Source organism: Colletotrichum orchidophilum (assembly GCF_001831195.1).
Source record: "Colletotrichum orchidophilum strain IMI 309357 chromosome Unknown Scaffold_42.1, whole genome shotgun sequence".
NCBI classification, from domain to species: Eukaryota; Fungi; Ascomycota; class Sordariomycetes; order Glomerellales; family Glomerellaceae; genus Colletotrichum; species Colletotrichum orchidophilum.
Window position 1 is genome coordinate 65,098 of NW_019172998.1, and position 14,630 is coordinate 79,727.

The following is a 14,630-nucleotide window of genomic DNA, read 5'->3' on the forward strand; positions in this document are numbered from 1 at the left end:
GTGCGACTTTGCAAATGCCTCACTCACTCAGCATGAATGTTGTACGTGGACAAGCCTCGTTCTCGGTTTCCCTCGATAGTATAGGATAGCATGATACGGTCTTGACGAAGAAAGAAAGGTAGGTAAATCCAAGTCTATGGGTATCAAAAACAGAAACCAATGTCAATAACTAAACCGAGGCTCAGGCCGTCTTGTCCTGGAGCCGGGACTTGCCGAGCATTTCCCACTCGCTGTGGTATGTTAACTTCTCCCTCCATCTCCGCCCAACATCGTAGAGATCTTCTACCCCCTTGGCCATGTACCTATCAGGCTTTGTAGCCTGCGTCGTGATCAACGGCTCTGGGGGCTGCCGCTGCAGAAGCCGCCACATGTCCGACTCACACTCGTGGCTTGCCTTTGCATCTTCAGCCTCCGCGTGAGCCTCCTGCGCCAGCTCGTTCCTAATCCTATTCTTCAAGGCTTCTCTTGTGCGATGCGTCTCGGGGAAGTCGTAAGCGGAGTAAATGAGTACCTCGTTGGCCTCCTCGGCAACCTCGCGTTCTGCATCTTTCAAGACAGCAGACGCCTCATTACTCGACCTTTCTGAGATGGAGCCCTCATCATCCGCCGAGTCCGATATTTCGCTATCCTCGAATTTGATCTGCGGCGTCGGAGGCTTGTCGCCGGTACTTAGGGACTCGGGGGTATCCGTTCCGCTACGTAAGACGCTCTCTACGCGGTCGTACGACATTGGCTTATCGTACTCGTCGTCGCCGACCTCTTCGGCCTCGTCATCCCAGACGTCAAGTCGTAGCCTGCGTGCACATGTCGTCCAGAACTCGTTGCTGTTCTGCTTCATTCCCAACGATGCAACTGCTGCCTCGACGTCCTTGCGCCTGACCAGGTTCCTCGTGGATGGTTCAACTTGCTTCTTGCCCCGGATCCGAGATTGAGCAATGAAGAGCGTAGTGAGGACAATCTTCTTGGTAACAGAGACGAGAAGGGAGTGAAAATCCTGCAGTGCGGTCGCCCTGATCGTCGGCGGCTCCTCGCTGACATATTGCCAATTGTTTTCGGCGTTGGACGCGTTCATGAAGATGCGCTCGGGAAGCCGAAGGAAACTCTTCACCCGAAGGATCTCGGTGAATGCCAGTCCGTGATCTCTCGCAAACGTCGGGTTCTTTTCCAGGCCGTGGTCGCCCTCGATGCGTTTCGCGTGCTCCAAGTTGATGTTCCAGCACTCACCCCACTTCTTCTGTTCGACGAGCTCCTCGTGCCGTTCCTGGCGGAAAGAGAGTGCATCGGCTGCTTCGTCGAGCGCGTGGCAGCATAGCGGGCTGATCTCGAGGGCTGCTGGGTAGTCTACTAGATGGATTCGCTTGTTGCGCCCATCCTGTTCCTTGTCCCTCCCCTCGACGGCCGCTTGCAGGAGGACAATGTACTGGCGGACCTCGATCTCGCTCTTGGTATGAATTCTGGCCGAGATACCCCGTATGTCGTCCTTTCCAAGCCTTGAGAGAGCCTCGAAGAATAGTGTCTTCTCGTAGGAGGTCCAAGTCGTTAAGCCAATCTGCGAGGGTGGCATAGCCTCGTCTCCCCCGACTGTCGTTTGATGAACGATGTCCTGAATATCTTTGTTCAAGAGATCGAGGTAGTTATTGTTGAAGACGCCTTTGTGACGTTTGAGAACTGGCTCCACGATCTCATTTTGCGCCCGTCGCTTGTGCGGTGAGCGGCCCTCATCTGTGCCGTTTTCATCGTCGCTGGACGATGCGACTGAATACGGGGAGTGCGGTCGCCGGCGTTCAGTTCTTTGCCGTTTTGATGGTGACCTTTCAACGTCCTCATGTTCCCCAGAACCGTCCTCTTTTGGCAAATAATCGTGGTCCGGCTCCATGCTCATGTTCGTCAGAAACTTTGCAGTCGACGATTCGGCCTAGGCGGTGTGTCGCATACATGTTGTGATGGAAACACCAATACAGAGGAGAGATCGATGCCGCATAAGCACCGAGTTCCGTTTGTTGGATTCCAGGCTTGGTGAATGCTACTGGTGGCTGCCTTGCAGATACATAATGTCTGCCGCCTTGACGTGAGATGAACGCTGCCTCACTAATATTAGAAGATTGAATATTTCCAGGTCGAGGGACCACAACTTGCTCGTTGTGCTTTCCTAACAGGTATGTGCCTAGAAGTCTCGTATTTGCGTTACTAGGGGACTTCAGGTACAACTGCCAAAGTGCTGTCCATGCCTGTGGGGACAAATTTAGGCATTCGATTGGAGCAACTGCGCACCCTTGCGTTCAACGCTCATCCAGGTTTCCGCAACAGTGACAACTACACTTGATTATACACACTCCTTCATCTTCCAGTCCTTGCAGAATGGAGACCATTGCAACATGATACCATTTGCCACACAAAAGCTTCTGAGGCCTTCTCTTACAGTAAATAAATTAATTTTTCCCTTCCTCGTTGAAAGCCCTCTCAAGAGACATGTTCCCTCTGCTGGGATACGGTTCGCGGGCTCGAAGATACGGCTGAGAGATTATCAAGAAGAATGTATTCAATCTGTCCTACAGTCTCTCAAAAATGGACACAAGAGACTGGGAATATCACTCGCTACCGGTAGTGGCAAGACGGTCAGCTTTTATGATGTAACATTGATGACTGCAGTCTAACGGTCTCAGGTTATCTTCACCCAGCTAATTCAAAGAATTCAACCAGAACAAACTCTCGCCACGCAGACCCTGATCCTCGCCCATAGGAGAGAACTTGTTGAGCAGGCGGCAAGGCACTGTACCAATGAATATCCCAACAGCACCGTGGAGATTGAGATGGGCTCCATGCATGCTTCCGGCACTGCAGACATCACCATTGCCAGCCTGCAAAGTATCACGTCAGGGGACCGACTCAAAAAGTTCGACCCGCGAAGATTCAAGCTCGTACTCGTCGACGAGGCGCACCACATCGTAGCTCCAGGTTACATGCGAGTCCTGCGGCACTTTGGACTCGAAAGTAAGAGATTGGATTCACCATCCTTGGTTGGCGTGTCTGCCACCTTTTCTCGGTTCGATGGTCTGAAGTTGGGCGCCGCTATCGACCAGATTGTCTATCACAAGGACTATGTTGACATGATTGGAGACAAGTGGCTGTCGGATGTTGTTTTTACCACCGTGGAATCGACGGCGGATCTATCTAGGGTCAAAAATGGCGTCAATGGCGATTTCCAACAAGGGGAGCTGTCAAGAGTCGTCAACACGGACCAGATCAACGAAATCACCGTGCGAAGTTGGCTGGCCAAGGCATCGGATCGGAAATCGACACTAGTCTTTTGCGTCGACCTCGCACACGTCGCTGGCCTGACGCAGACATTCCGCAAACACGGCTATGACGCAAGGTTCGTGACAGGAGACACACCCAAAGTCGAGAGAAGCGAGATACTCGAGGCCTTCCGCGAAGGAAAGTTTCCTGTGCTCGTGAACTGCGGAGTCTTCACGGAAGGAACCGATATACCAAATATCGACTGCGTTATTCTTGCTCGTCCAACACGATCTCGGAACCTTCTTGTGCAGATGATCGGGAGAGGCATGAGGCTACACAAGGGAAAGTCCGATTGCCACGTCATCGACATGGTGTCCAGTCTTCAAACGGGTATCGTGACCACACCGACGCTTTTCGGTCTGGACCCAAGCGAGCTTGTCAACAAGGCGTCTACGGTCGACTTACAGAAGATGAAGGACAGGAAAGAGGCGGAGCAACTCCGGCAGGGCCACGCTTACTCCGAGACTCCTGCACTTCAACCTACTGCGTCTGCTGGATCGGTAACTTTCACCGACTACGACTCCGTCTTTGACCTAATCGAGGACACATCTGGCGAAAAGCACATACGGGCCATTAGTCAGTATGCGTGGGTCCAGGTCGGCCCAGACAAATACGTTCTCTGTGCGCCAAACGGCTCGTACATCCGACTCTCCCAACTAGAACCAAAACCCAACACCAACAGCGAGCGGCCCCTCCTCTGGCAAACCGTCGAGATCCGTGCCCTACCCCCAGGCATCGCCAAATCCCCCTACGCCGCGCCCCGCGAGCTCCTCAAAGCCGCAACCTTTACCGACGCGGTCCACGGCAGCGACAAGTACGCCTCCGACTCTGAGGCATTTCCTCATGTCTTTATCCAGCGCTACCAGCGCTGGCGCAAGGGCCCACCGACGCCGGGACAGCTCGAGTTTCTCAACAAGCTCCGGCCCAAGGAGGAGCCCCTGACGGCCGATGACGTCGACAAGGGCAAGGCGACGGATATGATTACCAAGATCAAGCACGGGGCCAAGGGCAGGTTCGCGGGCATCATGACGGAGAAGCGGCGGGTCCAGCGGCATCACGATAAAAAGGCACAGCAGGAGGCGCGGGCACGGCAGGAGAAGGTCTCGGTTGGGCCTGTTGCTTCGTGAAGGGAGTTTGCTGTGCGTTTGAGGTAACTAGTACTTGCCCAGGAGCTTTGGGCGTCGATATTGTAAGACCAAGACTTGTACATGTATGTCGTCTGAGACCATGCCAGTTTGCGTCTGTAAATTTTATCAAGACCCGAAGGGTGAGAGAGAAGGAAACTGAATATTATTGTCATTGCACCTCCACATTACAGAGAGTGTATGCTCAAGCTGGCCCACTCTGGCATCCATGATGTAAAGGTACTTGATCATCATTCGCGACCGCTGAAGCCTTTGCCGTCAGTATCTTGCTGAATGAATGTCTTCCGGTATGGCTTGGAGGGGAATATGGAGGTTGTGAAGACACCTGGCCATGGGTTTGATCTCAAGTTAGAGTCGGCCTTGACATTCGTTTCCTACAGGTCGAACGCAGCTCATGAATCCACATGCCGCTTGTCGTTGCCCTCGACATAGAGACAAAATGGTTTACTTGTGGCGAGGCACGAGTTCCACAGCGCCCGGTATCATCGACGATCACACATCACAGCGGAACGGAAGAGTAGGTTGAATGACCATGGGTATCGTTGCATGTCAAGGTCAAACTAAAAAAGGCCTCCAGGTATCCTTACAGCTCCGTCGTCATCTCCCGCTTGCAGTTCAATCAGCCGCTGAAACTTGCGCCACACTGGCCTGCCGCCGTGTCAATTTTCCCTTGTACCGCCTGGCGGACTTGCTGAGCCAACCCACACCCAGAGAGCATAACTACCTATTTCCATCTTTTCCTAGTCAACACTCCATCTGAGCCTCGAGATCTCTCGCGCCACTACTTTCCGATCTCAGTGGCGGTAGAGAAGAAAGTTGGGCAGAGCTGATCCACTTAGATAGATAGACCCGTAGAAGATCGCGGGACCTGGCAGTTGGAGTACCAACATCGAGTTTATGGGCGAAACCATATGACCCCTCGACCTCCCTCTTTTTCGTATCCCATCAGACCGTGGTCATCAGGAGCGCTGAATGCAAGAACAAACAAAACCAAACCGCAAACAAGGTATCTTTTCTTTTTTGTCCTCCGTCTTTCGACATCGGGGGTATAAAGAGTGGACGTGAACACATCTGATAGCGACTATCGAAACCCGCAAGAGTAAGAGACTAAATCAAGTAAAACAAAGTACGAACAAGAGTAGCAAAGCAAGCAAAACGATAACTTCGGCCGACCGATGCATCAGAAGCAACGTTCCGGGGGTATTGTACGCCAGGGTATATCCAGCCGGGGTATTTTGCACGTAGTAGATTTTCTAAGACGGGAATCTAACGGAAAGGTCCGATGGGACCGGGGTATCCAGAATTCGTAGAATGAGACGTAGAAGGGCGACCGCTGTCGCCGGACGCTCGAGTGCTGTGACGTGGCGTAACGTCACCAGGTTGGGGAATGGCCAGCTTATCGGCACCATTCCCCATGGGGCGGTGGGCCCATGGGTTGTCGTCGTCTGGAAGATTAACACCGCTATCGTTCCAGGGATTTCTGTCCGCATTGAAGCTGCGGGTAGACTCAATCGAAATAAGGGAAGATTTGGAAACATTGCTGGATCCCTTGAAGAAGTTGGCGTGGGCCGAGTGAGAGCTGTTCTTGCGGCGGTCCAAGAAGGACGAGATGGAGGTCATGCTGCCAGGCTTGCGAAGACGGTCAAAGATGGTGCCTCGCTCGCGAGCAACCTCCCCCTCGAAGGCCGCCTTGGTGGGGGAATCGGCAGCAATGGTGGCCGGCGCATGCTGAAGGAGCTTCGAGTCGAAGTACTGAAGCGAGTCTTCGAAAGAATCGGACTTGGGCCGAGGGATCGAGCCCTTCAAAATGGTCACCTCAACACCAGCAGTAGCAAATTGAGCAAGCAGGAAGTCGATGGCGTCACGCAGACCGCCGGCATTGTTGCGAGTGAACGTCCAGCGCAAGGCGAGAGCCGGCAGGCCATCCTCGGAATCGGCATCCTGATGGACGGTAACCTCGACCTCGTATTGGGTCTTCAGTTTCGGAACAAGATCGTGGGCAAAGCTGGGCGACTCCAGGAATTTGATGAACTCCGGAGTGCGGGTGAGAACCAACTCGTGATTGTCAGGAACCATGCCCTAAAGGTGCTGTTAGTACAAGATTCGACGGCATGAGCTCTATCATAGGGCATACCAAGAATTCATCAACACAATGAGGCACCTGCCACTGTGGACCAGTCACAGTGACCTCATCGCTTGCCTGCTCAGTGCTGGGGAACACAATCTTGCAGTTGTACTTGCCCTCAAGCTCATCAATCTCACCGAGACGAGCTAGAAGCTGACGATGGTACAGACGGTCAACGTTGACGATCTGCGAGGTGTACTCGGAGTCCTTGAGCAAGTTGGTCAGCATGGAACCAGGCATACCGAATTGGCTAACTTACTGCTCTGTCGACCATTTCCAGAATCTCGTTCTTGACAGCATCGAGATTCTGTGCGTTTCTGGCAGGAGTACGACAGATCACATTGTCGACCTTGACGTCGTCATCTTCGCGGCCCATGCCTCCGCGGTCCATAGCGTTTGAGAACTTGACAAATACGGAGTGCTTCTTCATGATACGCTGGATATGTTGCCCACCGATGCCGATGATTCGCTTGTGGTACTGGTCAGGAACGTGGAAGGAGATGGAAGCAGGCATCTCTTGCTCAACAAGGGTGAGTCCCTGCTTCATTGAGTCGTAACTGGCAGCCATGACATCAATGTTGAAGTTATACTCGTTGAAGCCGTCGAAGATTATCTGTACACTGCTTTGGCCCATGATTTTGTTAATTTTGCCGTTCTTCTTGCCGCTCACGAATTCCTTGTGCTCATTGGCAAGCTCAATCTTGACTCGAATCTGGTACTGGGACTGAACGAGGAATTTGATCTCAGACATGACCATCAAAGCAGCCTTGACAGCATCGTCGGAACCTGTAATTGAAAAGTTCATCTTGTCGAAGGACAGGTCGGCATCCGAGTTGGCACAAACATCACCGAGCATGGTTCTGACGTCAGCGGGGTTCGGAAGCTGTCGACTGTCGGGCTGTTGGATCCACCAAGCCGCGCTGTAAAATTGCCCAGCCTACAGTAAGTTGTTAGACAATGGTATGCGTCGGATTCTCCTGCAAGACTTACCAAGGCCATGACCTCACGGACGGTGCGCTCAACATGCAGTCCTTCGCTTCCCTGGACTCGGACCATGTTGCGCTGGCTTGCCAAGGGGGGGAACAAGATGTAGGTGCCGTTTGCTTCGAGGATCTTGCGAACCTTGTCCAGACGGGTGAGCAAGACGCTGTCAATCTTGGCGGGCGAAATGGTGACATCCTTCATGTAGAGGCGGATGCGAGAAACAGTCTCGTGGAGCTTTTGCTTCGCGAGTTCAATGGCCTGGGGACTCTCCCCGGTGATGAAGATGTCCGTAGGATCACGGCGGCTTGCACCTGGCGGGCAGTATCGGTACATTTGAGAGAATGGTGGCGGGAAGTAGATGGCAGTGCCGGTTGACGACTCAATGAGCTTGATGTTCTTCCGGTGGCGGCCGCACACCAGTTGGTGAATCGACAGGTCAAGCTTGGTGGCATCGACAACTCGGCCAAGCTGCAATGCGATTAGCGAGGTAAGACAGAGTCTGGTTGGTGGTTGGCCAAGCTTACCAGAGTGTCAATTTGGATGAGCACACGGGCCTTTGCATGCTCGACGGAGAGAATATCGCCATAGATAGCCACTCGCCATCTTTGATCTACGCGCATCTCGGCGTCACCCGTCATGCCGTCAACCACGGGTGTCAGCTTGGGGCCCAGCAAGAAAATGTCGACCCCGCAGTACTTGGAAATATAGTCCAAGGTATCCGTCACTTGCTGCTTCAAAGCACCGGCAGTCAGGTCACAGACGAGGTGGCCCTCCACATCGACAGTAGTACAGCGCTAGATTGACACAGGTTAATCCACGGCCCGGCGCCCTCGTCGTAGCTGCAAAAACCTACCAAGACAGTCTGGTTGTCGTTCAGAATCGTTTCCCTGCTCTTGTTGACCATTTCCGGAGTACCCGACAGGCACACAGTGGTGACCTGTTGTCCCTTCGCGTTCTTCGGAGTCGTCGAGATGACATGAGCCTCGATCTGGAAAGGGCCGTTGGTGATGTCCTTGCAGACCTTGCGAAGGTTGGCTAGGTTCTGGGTGTGGACGGGGAGCTCGTGGACCTGGACGTCATCGGCAACGTCCTCGGGGTGAGTCCAGCGAAGGACAGCATCGTCGGTGGCGTGAAGGATGTCCTCAGTGTTGGGGCCGGCGAGGTCAGAGGCGAATGGCACATTGAAGGAGTAGTGGATGATTGGCGTCGGAGCATCGAGAGGCTGAGGTGAGCTTATTGAAGCAGCCTGTTGAGGAACTGTATCTCTTCTCGGGTTCATGGGGTTCATGGGCATATTGGGACGACCCATTCCGAAGTTGGGGCTCATCCTCTCGGACCAGTGACGCATGTTTGCCAGTTTGTTCATATTGCGAGCGAGTAGAGACAGCCGTGGGGACAGGGAGGGGGAGGAGGCCACAGAACCGGACCGCGAACGACAATTGAGGGTATCGAAACACAAGGAAGGGGGGAGGGCAAAGGAGAAAAGGAAAGGGGGGGGGAAATGAAGAAGAAAAAGAAGTGTTGTCGCTTCTCGAAGCTCTCTCCCAGACTCGGTGAAGGGTCTGTAGAGAGAAGATTGCTGGAGAGAAGAAGATATGCTGGATGGAGGTGTGAGAGAGTGGAAGAACTCAAGAGAAGAGGAGTCGAGAGATTCAGAATGCAGCGAAAGATGGTCATAGGTGGTGGTCAAGGCCGCACTGCAGCAGGCCCAGGCCAGACCAAGCAAGGCATGGTATGCCATGGCAAGGTGGTCCGGCCACTCCCAGTTTCCCCCGTCCCAGTCCCAGTCCCAGTCCTAGACCAGGGCCCCACTTCCATGGCCAGCCGGGCAGCCAGGCATTCGACTTTAGTGGTGTGTGGCCCCTCTCCTGGTCCTCCTCCTCCTCCAGTCCCAGATGTTCCCCGTCCAAGTACGTAGGTACATGCAAAGATACATCCGCGGTGGCGCTAATGTCGCTGTAACGCGAGGTATCTTGCCATCCCCACTCTGTCTTGGGTCCACGGACGCTGGACACTGGCACACACTGGACGGGGCCCCTGTTGGACTGAGAGTGGTCAGTGGTGAGGTGGCTACTGGGCTCGACTCCCTTCAGGCGAGGGCCACTAAAGTTTCCCCCGGCGAAACCACCAAACCATCCACACAGCCCACCAGGCAGGGCACATCACCTCACACTTCAGTCACACAGATAGATTGAGCGCAGATCCGGCCCATCAAGACCCTTAACTCTGGTCTTCTGAGGCTTTTCGTGTCGTTTACTCGACAGCTTGGCCGCTGGTCAGGCTTCAACGACTAATAGTCAAGTATACATCCCGATACGTTGGGGCGCCAAGGGAGGGAGCATAAAATTGCTGCTGCTGCTACCAAAAGACACCCAAACTCACAAGATGCCGTCAGCATATTTTCAGGCCACACACGCAGTGAGATGTTTCTTGCTGCACTCAACGGTCCCCGCCGTTCTCGTCCTCAACCAAGTATTTTGTAAGGTACCTCCGGCAGCTACAATGTAGGTAAGTGACACCCTTGATTGATGTCCCCACATACGGCACACCCTTGCATTTGGGGTGCGCTCACTCACAGCGGCCGCAGTCCACTGGGCTGTCGCCGCGATGTGGTAAAGTGTGTGACAGGGACTCTCGAGGTCAAGTGGGCCGATGCTGTCGACGGTCGGCCAAACCGGCCAAACCGGCGGGATGTAGCTTCAAGCTTTAGCTGCTGTGCGAAGATACCTTCAAACTGTTAGTGCAGCCATACCTCACCTTCCTGTAGACATCGTTCACTTCTCCTCATTCCACCCTCTTCCACCACCAAGACTCAGAATTCCGACCGAAATTGAAGACAGCCGCTTGCTCGGTCCGTATAGTAGGCGTTTCGCTGCGTCCAATCGAAATCCAATCTCATATATTACCATAAAGCGTTCCAGCACGGCAAATCTGTAAAATCACATGACTGACTACTGATCATGGGGGACATCTTTGCTGGACTCGCGGATGCGCCGAGCTTTGGGGAATTAGGCATGCCAAGGTGCGAACCGGCTTACCTATTACCTCCGTCCTCCGTCCTCCGCTGTCTTAGCTCGCCAGGCATGTGCGTTGCCGGCAAAGTATCGGAGCGTTGAATGGTCGATGGTGGAAAGCGCAACATGCGCAAGAGGTCTGCATGCCGCGGGTCGAGTACCAATCCAGAAGCGCATATCAGAGACATTTCAGGGTCGCGCAGACCTTCTCAATACGAACGAAAGGGAGTTCCCGGCTGCGGATTTACCGTTCCGCAACGCAACACAACGACGGCAGACTAAGCATACCATTCTCAACAAGAACCTAGTAGAGCAATAAACCGTAAACGGCCGTGACGAGTAACCAAACGACTCCGATGCTCAGACAAAGTGCAGGACGACCAGTTGCAAGGGACCAGGGCCCCGGAACTAATCCACAAAGACAAGTACGAGCAATAGGGCTGTGTCCAGCTTTGCCGCCTCTTTGGGTGTGTGTCCGGTAAGCCATATCCGGTGTCCGGTTGTCTATCCAAACTGTCTACCTGACTTTCAGGTGAGATTCCTAGATTCCTCAACCTTGTCCAAGTACCTAACCTTTGCCCTGGAAGCAAATAAGCTCACGTATGTGCAGAGAACAAGTAGTGAGGATGCAGCCAATATTGCAATCTCCCCATCCCCAAGCACAGCCTCAGGGGGGATTCTCCAACTGACGTATTACATGAACCGCTCGGTGACAAGAAGGATTCCGAAGCCGCCACCTGCAGGCTGCAGCCAGGCAAGTTATTTTGGCAGTCAATTGCATATGAGGAGAGCAACAGATCAGAGCAACAGATCAGCAGAACCAAAAGGAGCATCACGGCGACCTGGCATGTTGCTGCTTAGTGAGGAACGCCAAAGCTGAAGTGTGCGCTCCTCCCACGTCGCCCCAAGGGACTCGGGAAACGTAACGGGCCCGCGGGTACTCGGAAGCCCGGCCGCCGTGAAGGTACTCCGAAGTACATGCTGCTGGGTGGTGAGCGGGAAGGCACTCTCAACTACCTTCCTCCATCCCAAACACCAAAGCCCTTCGTCCAGCTCCAGCACTGACCACCACTTCGACCTGCACTAACTACAGTAAACTTGTTAAGCCCAGACCAACATCGGGCTATCAGATGCTGCTGAGCAAGCCTCCCAGCAATGTTGCCAAACGAAGACTTCCTGTACTCCTCCTCGTCCGGACAGATGTGATAATACCATATGTGGCCAACAAGGCAAGCAAGATTGGACGGCCAGGCGTCTCTTTTCAGCTCCCATTGAGGCAGGTCAGTTTTCTTTCCTACCTTGAGGTCAGAGACCCTCAGAGATAAATACCTTACCTACCAGCTCCAGCAAAAGCTCGACCACAGACCAGGGTTTCCGTCTGGCTGGTTGGGATCAAGCAAATGCCCCACCTCATTACCAAAGTCACACTTTTACGTTCTTTGCCAGTCGCCGTTCACCAACGCGTTGCACTGCCCGCTGCACACGGCTGATGAGACCCTCCCACGCCTCCCTCGTTTCGCTAGGGACTTGATCCTGAATTCCTAGCGCTGGGCACGCGACTGACAGCCGACATGGATCGATCCTGCCGCCTGCCCCGTCATCCTCTGCGCGTCGTTGCGGGATGTGCCATGGAGACGCCCCCATCAACACACTGCCGCTACTACTAGGTCTTTGTCAACCCAGTCCATTTCTCTCCGTTTATTATGCATACCGGGAGCCAAGAACGAGACGACAATACTTGAGGAGGGAAGTATCATCGCAGTGCACGGGAGGATACGAGTCGAATCATCGCCGAGCTGGCGCAAGTTGTTATGGACGTTGCTCGTTTTAATTGGCTTGTCATCGTCGTCATGATATCTGTGTGGTCAACTTTTCCTCCGCATCATATGGGACCCGAGGGCGAATCTTGCATAACGTGATGCGGTCTGAAGTGAAGCTGACAAAGAGGCCTAGTCTCCTCAGTTTCTAATATCCCGCTTGGCAGCATTCCAGTTATCATCGACTGTTCACCGACAAAAACGGGTTACCATGAGCCACCTATCGCATTATCAGCGCCGACTTGGACGACGTCCTTACCACCGTCGGTCTATCCACAATACTAGCATTTCTGCGACATGACAACAAGGTCCAACTTCGAGATAGTGCAGTATACAGTTTACTGAAGCATCCCACCGACTCAGGGCCCGACGAATATGGTACCGAGTACTGCTTTTGCACAAGGATGCAATCCCTTCCTTGCGGCTTGTCCCATTTGGAAAGGAAAATCGGCCGGGCTCACCAAACGAACACCGCAACTTCCCAAATGGTCACTCCCCGACGTGTTGGAGCTTCAACTGAACTTTCGCATTTTGCCCTGATGTCAGCCAACATCCCTGAACCCAATGACCAATTCCTTCCGCTTTGCGTCTCAAATAGTAGGCGTGGCGCAAGGAGCTCGAGCCTCGAGCGAAAGCTTCCCGAATCCCACCGCGCCATTCATCCACGGACCACGACCGTCGTCTAGCCAGTCACCAAAGTAGTCGTCAGTCTGCTCCAACACTTTGGCTCGGTGATAGGGCTACATCGGCGCGTCGGCACTACACCGGGCTGTCCTAGCCACGGCATTTGCCAGTGTCTTCACTCTCGTTCTCTTCCGTCGCCGGCCGATGATGATTTTTCAAATTGGCGTACCGCAAGTGCACATAATCTCGCATGCCTTGTACAGCGGGATGACTTGATAAGGGCAAATGGCAAAAGCCAGGCAAACACCAGCACGACAAGTTGGGGCTTCTCTCTCAGGCCACACAGAAAGGCTGGTCCTGTCTTACTACGTAGACGCTTTCCCCTCGATCATGTTCCCGAGACAGGGAATATGCCTTCAAGTGTGCCGTCGCCTGGAAACAAGAGCAGGCGCTGGCACGAGTGTGGTTGCTTGATCTGCAACCCGTGAAAAAAAACGGTGGCCGCGCGCCCTGCCCCCTGGCGAATAGACTCGCAGAAGACTGGTTATAACGCCCGCTCAAATGTGCGTTGGTTCCTGAGGTGCTGCCGCCCAACATAAGTACCGGAAAAGCACCTGACCGATTTGATGCGAGGTCGGTCTGACTGGACCCTTTCAACGCCGCCATGCAACGCGAACCCGGCCTTGGTCAAACTACCAAACTAGCCGCCGTTCTCGCCGTCTAGTCTGGGGAGGGGGATATCGATCGATGATCCTGGAATGAACGTTTCAACTTCGAACCTGTCCTCCGCACAACGGCACTCGGACCAAGAAAAATAAATACAACGACGAGCCATCCCCGTTCCCCTGGGTGCCTCCTTGGAGCCAAACCTGACTGGCAAACCTTCTCTGGACGAGGCGAGCTGGCCTACGGATGCAAACAATTTCCTTTGGATGGAGTGAGAGCAGCAGTAGGTACTCTGATGCAAGGGCTAACACCTACAACACGTTCGTGTGCCGGACCCGCCGGAAGACGCATCGGTAGTGTTGGCCCCTCCCATGTGTGATGTTTCCTTTCCCCTTCTTAACCCCTGCAGCCCGTTGGATGCGTCCGACACCACTGATATTAGGGCAGCTACTCAGTAACAACCTCCTTGGGGTTTATCTCCTGTCCGTCCCAGGGCGCTTTGCGAGAAGAATGCATGGCCAAAAAAAAAATTAGACTTTGTGCGATCCGCTCGCTGGAAGATCTTTGGCCAAACCAACTCTGGCGCGAAAGGGAATATGCCTCAGTCCCGCATGATACGAATCCACTCTCCATGCTTCGGTTGACTTTTTCGTCTTTTGGAAAGAGGCATTGCTTTTCCGTGCAGAGTCATCAATTCATGTTCCTTCTGCGGATACAGATCTTCGTTTGTGTTTCCAGTCAGAACCCCCCACCCACACATAACACGAACTTGAGGCGGGAAACCCGACAGGAGCCCACGCAGAGGTTCGCAATGACTTCATAATAATGGACAGAAACACAGCAACTTCTACATAACGGTTTTCTTCTTCGTACTCTTTGACATCCTCTATGCCACCAAAAAAAAAAAAAAAAAAAAGGTAAACAGACTATCCGTCGGATCCGAAATCTACCTCCTCTC

At 53.5% G+C, this 14,630-nt stretch overlaps 3 protein-coding genes across 3 annotated transcripts; 1 reads left to right on the top strand and 2 right to left on the bottom strand.

The window, feature by feature from the left end:
• Positions 1-181: 181 nt before the first annotated feature.
• Positions 182-1,882, bottom strand: CORC01_05868 (uncharacterized protein; the record flags this gene model as incomplete). The annotated part of the gene is made up of 1 exon (XM_022617510.1): positions 182-1,882. One exon carries the CDS (start codon positions 1,880-1,882, stop codon positions 182-184), a length of 1,701 nt encoding a protein of 566 aa, XP_022475928.1.
• A 683-nt stretch (positions 1,883-2,565) lies between these two features.
• CORC01_05869 (uncharacterized protein) lies at positions 2,566-4,424 on the top strand (the record flags this gene model as incomplete). The annotated part of the gene is made up of 2 exons (XM_022617511.1): positions 2,566-2,601; positions 2,664-4,424. The coding sequence occupies 2 exons, from the start codon at positions 2,566-2,568 to the stop codon at positions 4,422-4,424; spliced, it is 1,797 nt and encodes a 598-aa protein (XP_022475929.1).
• A 1,284-nt stretch (positions 4,425-5,708) lies between these two features.
• CORC01_05870 (KH domain-containing protein) lies at positions 5,709-8,899 on the bottom strand (the record flags this gene model as incomplete). Its single annotated transcript, XM_022617512.1, has 6 exons — positions 5,709-6,521; positions 6,577-6,774; positions 6,827-7,504; positions 7,558-8,019; positions 8,076-8,345; positions 8,405-8,899. 6 exons carry the CDS (start codon positions 8,897-8,899, stop codon positions 5,709-5,711), a joined length of 2,916 nt encoding a protein of 971 aa, XP_022475930.1.
• Between the last annotated feature and the right edge of the window lie 5,731 nt (positions 8,900-14,630).